The sequence below is a fragment of the Sorghum bicolor genome, chromosome 4 (assembly GCF_000003195.3).
Source record: "Sorghum bicolor cultivar BTx623 chromosome 4, Sorghum_bicolor_NCBIv3, whole genome shotgun sequence".
NCBI lineage: Eukaryota > Viridiplantae > Streptophyta > Magnoliopsida > Poales > Poaceae > Sorghum > Sorghum bicolor.
Window position 1 is genome coordinate 56410132 of NC_012873.2, and position 13841 is coordinate 56423972.

General features: G+C 44.2%; 1 protein-coding gene across 1 annotated transcript; it reads left to right on the forward strand.

Annotated features, from left to right (window-relative positions):
• On the forward strand, window positions 2474-5166 carry LOC8072461 (protein TIC 20-I, chloroplastic). Its single transcript, XM_002452399.2, has 2 exons — window positions 2474-2901; window positions 4262-5166. The coding sequence occupies exons 1-2, from the start codon at window positions 2736-2738 to the stop codon at window positions 4897-4899; spliced, it is 804 nt and encodes a 267-aa protein (XP_002452444.1). The 5' UTR covers window positions 2474-2735; the 3' UTR covers window positions 4900-5166.

Sequence of the window (13841 nt, forward strand, 5' to 3'; positions counted from 1 at the left end):
ATTTTTTTGTGTAGTAGTGCCATTTGGTTCGTGAAGTGGCGGATCACGACTAGGAATTGCAGGACTGAGGCCGAGGCATGGTGGAAACATCTTACGTTTCACTCCTTCCATAACTCCTAAGCCACGAGCACGAAGAGTGAGTCATCTCCTGTATTTGTCGCCGCTCCATCGCTGCCTCCAAGAGGTCAACCATGCTAGAATTAGAAAAACCCACCGACCTGTGATGCGTCGACACCGAGGGCGGATAGGATGTCCCACCATACTTTGCCTAGAGAAGGAGGAGGACATAGTGATGTGGTCGGTGGTCTTTAACTTTTGGTAGCACAACAAGCAATGGTCTAGAGGGTCTAGCTGGTGCGGTTGCCTTTGTCTGCCGTCCAATGGTGATTGGTGGCTAAGAAAAGATAGGCAAGATAATCGAGTGCTAAAGGTATGTACATCCCGATGTGCTCTTAAAGAAAGAGAATAATCAAACAATTATATAAAAAGCCTTAATCTACAATGGAAACACTAATTTTAACTGCTAAATCTACCTATCCATCCTTAAAATCATCATATTTTGAAGCGCCGGTTGCTTATGTGAGCACCGACGCTTGTGCTAAGCGCCTGCCAATACGTACACGGTGGAAAAATTTACAAGAATTGCTATTAGGCGCCATCCCAAGCGCCGACATTGTACATAGCCTAAGAAGCATTTACTGGCTATAGCTAGAATATTAACAAGGAACTGAAGCAAAGTCAAGGGACTGAGTGCATAAAAACAACCGGACCAACCTATGAGCAACGTGTCTGGAATAGCTAATCTGTTGCCACTTGCCGCACGTACAATTTCCGTGAAGGAAGCTTAACTTGCCATCTTGCATGCATGAGAGGAGGCATTGCAGCCACCTCTGCTGCACCTATGCACGGGCTGTACTCGACAAGGAGGTCTTTTACGATGGCGTGTTACATTGATCAATCCTAGGGCGGTTGGGCCTAATTGGACCTAGCTAGACAATATATAACTTGCATATACGTAATGTCGCTCTTTACATATCATGGTTTCCATATAGATCATGTGAGCTTTAACTTTGTAGGCACGTTAGAAGCCACCAAATTAAATATAACTGCAGGGCGTGTCATGAAGGTGAATGTGCGTTTGATTGATAAATACATTTATCTTATATATATAATAAATAGTGATTGTCAAAATTGGAGAGAGAGAAAAAAAGAGGAGGTTATCCTCTCCTACTAAGAGCAACTCCAACAGCTTGACTATTCTTGTTGTGGAGGCTATTTTAGAATTCACATAGCAAAAAGTAGGCTCCAACAGATATGTTATTTGGTTCTGTAAAATAGAAAGTTGTGTATCCCTTGATTTTCGGTGGCCATATATAGCGAACCACTGATACAAGCATTTTGATTTTGTAAAATAGCAAGGCTGTTGTGGACCTCTTCTTTTTTTTAAGAAATTTTCTATTTTATAAATTAGCTAAACAATGGAGTTTGGTTACTAATTTTAGTCAAGCTCTTGGAGTTGCTCTAATGTAAGTTTTTATTTCCTAAATGTGCATTGTTTTTTTCTTTATTTCTTCCTTTATTGCCGCATGTATAAAATCTGAATATGATAAAATATTAAAAATATTTCCCTTTTTATATGTATGCTTCATGGATAATTTTTAACTCTTCTCATCTTGGAGATGATGAACAATTTGTTCTGTTAATGTTTTCTAGTGCCTAGTATACATATTGGTATTTCTGTAAACTTGGATTATTTAGCTCATATGAAACCACCATGAACCAAAAACTTTGTGGGATGCAAGTTTTATAACTAAATATTAATTATTGTGAGATATGAGATAGCGTTCCAAATGAATATGATTATCTCAGAGTTTCATCTTTGAAAAATGATAAAAAAAAACCCCAAAGCCATATATTGTCTTACATGATATAAACTTTCTACATAAGTTGTGTTGCTTTGTGTTGAGTTTTATCAAGTCTTTGTTGGCCCTTGTTGAGAGAACTATCCTTCTTAGAAGATCAAGATCACATACACACCATATATATGTGCTACTTCTATACTGGAAATACGTAAAATCGCGCCTTTCAAACATTTCCACCAAATAAATGCTCTATATTCTAAATGCTCTATCTCAATCACCCAAGACAAAGGAAAAGGCAATATGCCCCATGGAGGACTAAGGTAATATGGTTGAGTTTTCAACACTGCTATTTTCCCACTCAGGGAGAAATATGTTTGTTGTAAATGTGAAGCATAGTAGCAACTCAAAGTTCATTCATGTAGAGGCAGACTATCATAAAAGTTTAGGGGTTAAAAGAACCTTTCCCTTAGCCTTGGCCCAACACGTAACTCAAAGAAATTCTCAGCCCATGGACGTCCTATACAGCCCACACAGGCCACGGCTTGCGCACTCAAGGCCCAAGCGGCTGCCCAGCGACGCGGCGACGTCTCGTGCCTCTGCCCACTGTCGTCCTCGTCTGTCCCAGTTTCTCCACGGGGACGCAAAGCGTTGCCTAATCCAAACCGGCCGTCGCTAGTCCCGGCTCCAGATCCTCTGCCCGCCCCCCGGCGTCCGCGTTCGCCACGGTCCTCCGCGCACCGGCCGGCGACCCTGCGTGCGCGCCTCCGGTGGACCGTAGACGGCGCCCGGCCCCGGCGGCTGCGCTGCGCTGCGCGCCGCGCGCGGCCGGCGGACAGCGGGAGCCAGCAGCAGCAGCTGCTGCTCCACCACACCATGTTTCCCTGTCGTGGAGTGGCTACTGCAAACCCTCATCTGCCTGGTGCTCTTGCTGCAAACCGCTATGGTTCTCCCACGAGGCCATCTTTTTACCCTAGCGCGGCGTTTCTGAGACTGCAGGGCCCTGCGTTTCGTCATGAGAAGAAATCCTTGGCTCTGAGAGGTAATAAATCCACTTCTATTTTCTTCCTATAGGCAATTTTTAACCTGCGCATGAATATTATTGTCTTTTTCCTCGGAGCTGTGTGCCATTTCATTAAGAAGAAGGGGGAACACAATGGAGAGGCATATCGTGCTCCTAGAAACACCCAACACATGACCAGAATGTAAATGGGTATTTCTGTTCATCCGAGCACTTTGAAAATGTGATCCAATTCATATGTATTCGGTACTTTGGTAGGCTATTGAATTAGCGTGATTGAATTAGCATCTGGATATGCTTGGGTGTAATTTAAGCTGTGCTTTCGGGCTTATTGCTATGCTACCACGGAATCTCTATCTCAATTGGCAAGGCCACTATCCTTTCATAAAATAGTTTTTGGGGAAGACTACCTTAGTTTGGTATATTATGCGGCATAGTTGGGAAACAGTTGACCATCTTTAGTTTGTAATTAAGCTTCACCATTTTATTCCTCCTGACCAAATCGTCAGCATTTGTTTTTCTTTTAAAAAAGTGGAAAGTTGCATGATCAAAGGAGCAACTTAATTTCAACTTGCTACATGCTTCCATGGCAGAAGTGCTCACTGATTTTCTGAGATCAGTAGAAACCGTTGATAGGATGAAAATGAATATTTTGCATGCTTGCCTGTTCACTCTGAAAGGCCAAAGTGTTTTATAAACTGGATTATAAGTTATTTAATTTTGTCAATGACAAGGGAAGTTTGTAATTTCGATGTGCACAATATGTTTTTGAAAGCAAAAGTTTGATACGGTCAGTCCACTTTGTGTCTGTAGTACTGTACGGCATTGACATCTTCTTTATCAATGCATGATTAAGTTGTCCATGTGGAGACAACTTTAAATGAAGACTCTAGTCCAGTTCCGTTATTTTTTCCCTATACTGAAGGCAATTTTACATAGGTGGGTGGATTCTGGATTCTGGCTTAAAATTACAAGCTACTCCCTCCTTTCCAAATTATAAGACATTTTAGCTTTTCTAAATACATAGCTTTTGCTATGCACTTAGATGTACATTATATCTAAATACATAGTAAAAGCAATGTAGAAAAACCAAAAATGTCTTATAGTTTGGAACAGAGGGATTAATAATTAATTAATATTGACTTTCTTGTGATAAGTATTCTGAAATTCTAATTCTTTTGCTTTTTTTCAACTATTAGTCATTGCACATCTTATTTGAAGTTATAATGAGTACTTTCTTTTATCAATTTTTTCCTTCTCTGTGCTAAAGTTGCCCATCTACATTTAAGGTGAAGTATCTCAGACTGTCAACCTTTCTATGCCAGTGATGATGTTGAAATTTTATAGATCTTCGATATGATAAGAAATTTCTTCCTTTCAGCTGGTGCGGATTTTCACCGTTATGCGATACCTCCATCCTTTGCAAAGTATAATCCTGTCAAGGGCATCAAGCCTCTACTGTCATCCCCCAAATTGAAATCAAGAACTCAAGTTGGTTGCCAAGCATCTTTGTCATCGTTCAGCTACCCTGAGTTATCTTCCAAACCAAAATGGTGGTGGAGGACCCTAGCATGTGTACCATATCTTCTGCCACTGCACAACATGTGGGGACATGCAGATGCTATCTATCAGCTTCATCCATACTTGCAAAGATTTAGCCTGCCTTATGCCTTCATCGATACAATGGCTCTACTCCCTGGGTGGCTTTTTCTGGCTATCTTCATGACCATATACTTCTTTGTTGTGAGACGGAAGTGGTCGCCGCACTTCTTGCGGTTTCACATCATATTGGCTATCCTGCTTGATACAGGCTCACAAGCTCTGGCCACTGCTTGCAACTGGAATCCAAGCATTGTTTTTCAGGGTAAACAAATGGCATATTTCTGGATGACAATGGCCTTCATTCAGATCTTCACAGTTGTTGAGTGCATGAGGTGTGCACTTTCAGGGGTGTATGCAAATATTCCGTTTATTTCTCATGCAGCATTCATCCATTCAGATCTTAACCTGTTCAGGTAGTTGATCATTGCAAACCACATTTTTGGAATTAAGAGGTACTGAGGTGGTTGGGTAATGTGGACTCTCAAATAGGAAAAGGACTAATTAGAGACGAAATCAGTGTAATCATCGTTCTTTGCTGCATTGTTGTCGGTGCTGTTGACTTCATGTCTCTGAATTTATGCTTCAGTGGCACCAGGCTTTGTGCTTTTCTTCTTCCTTCTACCCTCTTTAGCGGCACAAACTTTGAGAATTTATTTAAATGGATAAATCCTTTTCGATTGACTAGTGTGATGATCCTTGTTCTGTGCATTCTATTCGTGTGGTGATCTTTGTTCTGTAATCGTATTCTATTTTATTCAGTTTTGTCAATCGTATAGCAGTTATGTAGCTGCTTCTCCCAGGCATGAGGATATCTGGGTTGTCAAAGAGCTGCCTTGGGATAAATCCCCAGGCCCCAATGGTTTCACAGGTCGCTTTTACAAGAGGACATTGTCAACGTGTTCAATGCCTTATTTGAGATAGATGCAAGGAGCTTTCACTTGGTTAACGGTGCTATCCTAGTACCGCTCTCCAATTCTACCGAAGCCAAGGGAATCCGGGACTATAAGCCCATCAGTTTGATACACAGTTTTGGAAAGCTGGTGTCAAAAGTCCTTGCCAACAGATTAGCACCCTAGTTACGGCGTCTCATCTCATCTCACCAAATCAAACAGCGTTCCTCAAAGGTCGCCACCTCCACCGTCGCCTAACACGACGATAAGGCTGCAGTCTTCCCTATATTGAAGTCGATCAACGTCGTCGGGGCAACCGAAAACGTCCGCGTCGACACAGCCATACTGTCGAGACGTCTGATCGGTCAAGCTGGGCATACTACCGTTACAACGAGACCGACGAGGCCGAATGACACGGGCGTCGGGCGGGTAGGGTCTACATCTAGGCTACGCTACAGCCGGCCCATGGACCAATGAGGCCATGGCCATGCTGTCGTCCTATTTTCGTCTACATCATCATCATCATCATCATCATCATCATCATCATCATCATCATCATCATCATCATCATCATCATCATCTCATGCACAGAGACCGTGAAGCGAAGATCGAAGACGACGGCTACAACGGCTTAATCGAAGGTGTTTTGTGAGCCTAACTCATGGATCTAATTAACTAGGAGCTTTCTGAGCTTAATACGTGTAGAGAATTTCTATGGTGATTTTCTCTTGGAAACATGCCAAGACCTGGTTGAGTAAGGTCTAGAGCTGTCTGACACACTTCTTCTATAAACGTAGGGGGCGCTGTAGTTGGGAGTTTGGTTTCCTCATCCAGTGCCTCCGGTCGGAGATTGTCTAGATGGGAAAAGGTCATGTTCCCCTTGATTTGTTGGTCGAAAGACGAAGCTTCCAATATGGAGCTAGGTCTGGTGGGTTTGGAGCCCCCCGAGTGCCTGCTAGAAGGAGAGCTTGGGGTGTAGGCTGATTTGGGTCTAACCTTTGGTGGAGCGTCGTCGAACTTGTCGAACACATCTTACGTTGATCTAGGTGAGTTGTCTGAGAGAAAGCAAGAACCCTACAAAAGAGATACCCCTACATTGCGTGCCAAATGCCGATGACCATGGATTAGGGCCGACAAGGGGGTGCTCTGCCAACAATGAAATTGCAGACGACTAGGGATCATCACTGACGCATGCAAAATGATTTTTATATAGGTTCAGACCTCTCATGAGGGGAGTAAAATACTCTACGCCCTATTTGTGGATTGGATCGATAAGTGTAGAGCTTAGCCGATTTATGGGTATCTATAGGCTTATAACCCCGACAGTACAAGTCGGTTTAGGGTTTTCTACTCTAGGTCGTCAAGCGATATTCTTCTCTGATTCGGCCCCCTTCCTTATCAAGGACGGATACATAGTGCCCCCCTGGTGCACGGATCTTGCACCCAGTGGAGGTCAGACCCAAAGTTGGAGGGTAGCAACCAAACAGCCCCTCAATGCATGGAAGAAGTTAAGGAGTGATTCCACTAAGAGCTATTTGGGGCACCAACAACCTAGTTTTATTGCAATCTAATTCTGTTTTGTTTTAAAAGAATGCAAAATGGTAGTATGTTTCATGAGAAAATTGCTAAGTCGGGCTTCCATTGAGATCAAACCACGACATCAACAATCAAACGCAAAACAGTGCTAGCAATTGCCATTGCAGATACAACAGGTTTTTTTTCTTTATTTTGTGAACTCTGTTACATCAGCACATCCACAACTCGTTTGCCTCTAGAGCACACGAATTCTCTCCAAACATTACACTACATGTAAGAGTAGCGCGTTTGGTAACCACCACGGTCCGACTGGTTTCACCTAGCAATTTTTTTCTCTTTACTTTGGGTTTATTGGAGTAGTTTTTTGGCTCCTCACTACAGTCAATGTGGGAGAGGGTGGTGCCAGCGCAGCTGAACTCTGGTTCCTCGCTTTAGTAAACAGTGTGCTACAATTGACCGAAACGGAGCCCCTAAACTAGCCTTACTCTAGCGAGTTCACACTATGATCGTGGGCAAGTGGCGGAGCTAGAGCATATTTGAGGGGATGCACTATGTCGGTGGGTGCATATGATTTTATTGTAGGGGTGCATATATGATGAAAAATTGATCATAATCACTGTTTTTTCATATTTTTGTGGGTGCGGCCGCACCCATTGCTAACTATATAGATCCGCCCCTGACGTGGGTGATACCACACTGATCAAAAGTTATGGTGATAGAGAGTCGGAGACTCGTCGGCCAGATTGTTACATAGTTATCCTTTTCTTCAATGCTACTTTACAGTATTTTTCAGTGAAGTAATAATATTTTTCTTTCACAACAAATCAGTATAAACAATAATATAAGTTCAATTTTAGCGAAACGAATAGATTTATGAGAAAAAATATTATTACTTTACTAAAAAGTATTGTAAAGTAGTGTTGAAAAACTGAAGAAGTCGTAACAATCTGGCCGAAGTTTGGCAGCTCCACTCAACGATTATGACCTTTTTGTCGTTAGCCTGAAGAGGGAGCCATCACAGGCAAATATCCGTATATCGTGCAACTGCTAATCGTACTGGTGGCGCAAATTAGAATCGTCAAACGTGTTAACCGCTGCAAATACTAGGATACTAGGATTATCTGGCACATAATTTATCTAAACATCCAGATACATGAGAAGCGTGACTACATTCTTACTGATTAGGCAGTTATATATTAACCCGTTAGGTTGCTTGTCACTGTTATAATACATTAGATATATATCCATATGCATGGGAAGCGTGAGTACATTCTTATTTTCTGGAAAATCATGAAGTTCTTGGTGAAAAGGATTAGAGAGGTTTATTTTGGTGCTTGGGAGGAACCACTAACAATTAAAGGTAACTAAGGATAGTTCAGTCAGTTCAGTAGATATTAAGGATGCATTTGGCACGTAGAATCAGTTCCGATTTTTTTTTTTAAGAATCAGCAGAAGCCGTGCCAAACGACATAGTGTGAAACGTGGTTTCAAGTGAGTTTCACTTTTGTGCCTATGAACATGAATGGCTGAAAATGTGGTTTCATAGTGATTCTAATTCTGCAGCCAAACAGTCTAGTAATTTTGATTCACCATCTGAAACGTTTCTTTAGAGAATTTAAATCTAAAATGTTACTGTAATTTCTATGAGAACGTGGATCCCTATCAAACGGACCCTAAGTTTGATAGACATGTGCTTTCTTTTCCATCTCGCACGAATTGCACGCCGCACGAATCTCTCGGAGGGTCTCGCCTGTGCATGCCCTCACAATATGGACCACAGGATTCACTCTGAGATTCGATATTGCCTCTCTCTTGCTGGACACGAATCTCACCTTTGGTCCACGTTGCGAGAGCATGTGCCTTATGGGCAAAGAAACTGCATTCCTTGGCTTGCATCTGCTCAGGTTCTTTGTTAGAGAACCCCTATACCTTTGTGTGTATAAAGACCCTTTTCACTATATAAAACAGCTCCTCCCCTCCTTAATCTTTTCATTTTAGCCCCTAGCCATATAGGATAATTATGAATTCCTGCACATGTATCTGTTTTTTTTGCATGTTATTACTCTAGTCTATTTCTGTATGGAAACCGATAGATGCTCAGTTAATGTATCCCGTTATGTTTATGAATCAACTTTATGTATACAACATGTATTGAATTTGTCTTAAATCACCAAGACACATGAAGCAAAGACCTACAATGTATGTTTTGCCATGTAATGACATGCGATTGCTAATAGATTCCTATTTTATGGCTAATAGTGCTAATACTTTTTCCCATAGCAACACATGGGGGCTGGAACTCTTTCTTATAAGCGTCACCAAACACTTCCCATGTACTGCTAACAAATAAACATCTATGCGTAAATGGCGGACTCAAGGTTTACATAATGAGATTCGAACACTGAACCTAATAAAATTTATGAAAATTGACTGCATATCACTGTATTTAGATGAGCTTTGCAAACATATCATCGAACTCTCACCGCTCCTTCAAAAAACATCATCGAACTTTCACTCCTCCAAAATACAATACTATGTCTCACGTCTTACTTCACGAGTCATTCATTACATGCTTATGAGCTACCTCTCCTTCTCTTTGGCCGAAGCCACCCTGGGCCATTGACCGAGTGCTGGAGATTTAGCTGGATGGGCCACAGTTGAATGATGTCCCAAATTATGGTTAGAGAAACATATCCTAGTGGATGCCGCTTTTGGCAGCTATCTTTGGGTACAATGGCATAGCCCGATAGCCGGAGATTAGGTGCTGCCTTTGTTAAGAACCACACACTCTGCGAAGGGTTTCTTCTGTGAGGAAAAGAGTATGGCACCCTTTATTTATAATCTTAAAATTACTAATTAGAGATTCCTTCATGAGGAATCCACAACGTTAATGCTCACAAGCGCCCCCCAAGATTTTTCACCATTGATGCATTATGAAGGAAAAGACTAAACTGTTGAAGGAGGGGTTGAACTAGTGTCTAGAGCTGGAAGACGACTCTCTTGCTGCGACATGGGCCATGGGCTGCCTCTTCTTTTCTCTATGCATTCTTTTACAGCAGCCTAATAAGGCCCATGTGTCTGGCAGCTTCTCCTGAGCAACTTGCGTCCTTTTGGTCCACACCTCTCCCGTGCCCGTAGCCCTAGCAGAGATTGGAGAGGATCGGCGGCTGCGCCTGCGTTGATTCGGCGAGCGGCGAGGCTCGAGCGGAACAAGGCACACGAGGAGGGCAAATCAGATCCAGCCATCAAGGCTTTAGATGGCCTACCTTTTGTTTTGATTCTCTGTATTTGTGCATCATCTGACCATCCCTTCAAAAGCTAGCAGAATCACACACCCAGGTATATCCTTATATAAAAATTTGCCCACCAGCCTAGGGATATACTGTAAAATCTTAAGAGCCATTCTCTTGTAGTTACTATTTACCTTTTTTAATTTTAATTTTTAATTTTAGTTTTAGTTTATTTCTCTAGCCTTTGATTAAGGCTGGATGCAACGATGACAAAGAATTTGGACGTTGTTATTGCTCCATATATGTCATAGTGTTTCTATGTATTTTTTTGTTGTGCTAAATTTAGTCTACGTTAGCTGAGTGACACAAATCTTCAATTGAGATTACCATTTGTAATAACTCAAAATGTCAAAAACTAAAAACAAAATAACATTATTTTCCTCTCCAGACAGTCGTTCATATAGAACCGCATCAAACTCTATATTGGTTGGTCTTGTATGGTGGTCGAATGGACAAAATAGACAATTTGACGCGATATCATCACGGAATACGTGGTTCCAAACACGCGTTCTTAGAGTCTAGTCGTGTCACAACTCAAAGCGGAAACAAGCATAATCCACCGAGAGGCGAGACGGGAACCTCAACCGACGACCGATGGAGTTGGTAAGATTGTCTCCAACAATGCAACCTATACCCAAAATAGGTCCTGTATAGTGCTTTGCCTATCCAGAAACGCCAACAAGTGACCCAAATAGAAGACCTATTTTGCCTATCGGTCGAAACGAGACGTAAAAAAGCGTCCTCTCTGGACGAGAACGCAAATGAAACACGCTCCTCCTGGTGGGCCCAACGATGGCGAGGTGGGGTGGAAGGCGGGCGGCGACGCTCGTGGGGATGGAGGTGGGCGGCGGCACTTGACCGGGTGGTGGGCGGCGCTTGACGAGGAGGTGGGCGGAGCTCAGCGGGGTGGGAGGCGGGCGGGAACACGACAAGGAGCCGGCAGCGGCAGATCCGAGCTCCTCCTCGCCTACGGCTGCCGGATCTGGGCTCCTCCTCGCCCGCGACCACCGGATCCGGGAGGAAGACAGAGAGACGCCGTGCTTGACGATGGAGGGGAGAGAGGGAGGGGTTGTACCGAGGTAGAAAGGGAGAGGAGGGGCGGCACATGTAGATATGTGGCTGGCGCGTGGAGAGGAGACGTGGTGGTGCTCGGTAGGGAGGAGGCGGGTGGCGCTCGGGAGGCGGCCAGTGCTCGGCAGGTAGAAAATAGGTCTCGGCCTCTCGGATGTTTGAGTTTTCTGTTGGAGTATGGTAGTTTTGGGTCTGCTACTCGTTCACTGTGCACGACCTATACATGTGAAATAAGTCTCGGTTTGGGTCATGTCTGTTGGAGATAGCCTAACCCATGACGAATCATGCATTTCCCGTGGAGAAACGCAGCATGATCTGGTATCCATGATAACCTTGATCCCTTGGCTAGTCACTAATTAACTCTCAACGCTCCATTTCAGTTGCAATTGCAAAGCACGGAACGCCAACCGATCGACGGGAACAAGTGCTGGCCCCAATCCTTTTCATCACCTCACTTGCAGAGCACCCCGCACCTCATCTCAGTGGGATGTCGCCGTGCAACCAACCAACCGGTTGACCGCTCATCAGCCGGCCAATGGCCCGTGAGGCCGTGGCCGAGCGAGAACGATCCAAATGCTCGCTGAAAACCCACTGCAAAACGCCGCTAGTGAGTGGTTCGGTGCCGAGCTCATCTCACGCGCCTGCCCCACGGCCCCGGGCGACGCGGACGTGTCTCTGCCTGCGCTAGTGACAAGTGCGTCCTGTTCCTGTCCTGGTATTCCATTCCTATCCGTCGTCGTCGGAGACGCTGCTACGCACTCCCTAACCGTTGCAAATCTAGCACTAGCTGATGACAAGTGCAGAGGAGCTGCCGCTCGCTATTTAAAAACTTTTTTGATTTTAACATTGTAACGCTTTCGTTTTTATTTGACAAACATTATTCAATTATAGAGCAACTAGGTTTAAAAGATTCGTCTCGTGATTTACAGATAAACTGTGCAATTAGTTATCTTTTTTTATCTATATTTAATGTTTTATGCATGTGCCGCAAGATTCGATGTGATGGGAAATCTTGTAAAGTTTTGGATTTTTGTGTGTATCTAAACAAGGCCTAAGGATCTTGTACGCACGCAAATAGGTTAATGTTAGTGTCCGAATCCAAGTATGCAATAAGATAGTACTGTACAAATAAATCTTCCTGTTTATACGGTCAGTCCTTCCAATAAAAAAAACGCAATGTAATTTGTGAAGTCATGTCTCACAATTGCTTTAAAAATTAATAGGTGTGTCGCGCCGGTAGACGATTGACACTTTGCTTAAGCGTCAGTCGTCTTCCTCTTCGATTCCGCACACTCACTCCCGCTGCGCACTATTTCTCTTTCTCCACACCTTCACACCGGCATGACCCGTCGCCCCGGCTAGTGGCTCCCTCGCCCCCAGCGATGTCCTTCGTCCGCCCATCGTCACACCACGACGCGCTAGAGTTTCATCAGAGCTCTGTGGCCCTGGCGGTAGTTCTAGAGCTCCGCTAAAACCCTAGTGCGCCCACGGTAGCCGTCTTCTTCCCTTCCCCTTCCTTCTTCCACGGTGAGCTCCGGCCGTGGAGCTCCCCGTCCCGATATCCCTGATCTGGCCCGACCGTCTCCACTAACGCTAGGACCCTAAATCGCCTTGCCGCTGTCCCCACCACTTGGCCGACCTTCCTCCCCCACAAACCCCCTTCTATATGCTCACCGGAGATGGAGAAGTAGAGAGGAAGAGCTTGGGAGTGGGAGATGCCGGAACCCTAATGCCGGTGAGGTCTGTCTCCGTCCTTGATGCCACTTTTTTCCTCTCCAGTGTGGCGTGGGCATGTAGGCATGGGTGCAGGCGCGACCATGTCGACTGACGTTGAGTAAATCTGAAAATTAATTGCTTCAAAAAAAGTCATGTGTCACAGATTGGTGCACTGGATGATGGCTTTGATTCAGCAACAAATTAAAGTGACGACCTTTTTCTTTCACTTGATGAGCAAGATTCACATATGTGCTGCCGATCGACCTAACTCGTGGACAGCATGTCCGATATCGTGCTCCACATTTCTCCTGTGTCCGGAACACGATTTCACAAGTTTCCTGACGTACTTGCCGGTCTACACACTGGTGGCATGGACGGGTCAGTGATTTTTTTGGTCTGATGAACCTCGAAAGCTGACGGCGCCATTTTACCGACCTGTCTTCGTCAGCTCAACGTCCAGGACTCCACGAGGTGCAATGCCACATCGATCCTCTGTAGAAAAAGTTAGTCAGTAACCTATCTAGAATTCGGGATAGGTAATTCAGGCTGTCGACGACAAGAAATGCAAAATATTTTTCTGAGGAAAAAACATGCACACTGCGTATATATCAATCTCATACAAAGAAGTAGTACAACTCATGGCCGGAATCGATGCTAACATTTTTTCCTAGGAAAAAGAATTGGAATTGATAGCAAATTCCAGTCGTCGCATGCAAACTGATTATCCTGATCCGCCAGCAGGGCAGGGGAGCAGCCATGCCGCTGATCTCCTGTGGGACGTGTGTGGTCGTACCGATGTACAGTACTACCGCCAGGACAGAACTGAACATCCCAACTGCTGCTCCAGCTTGCAGTC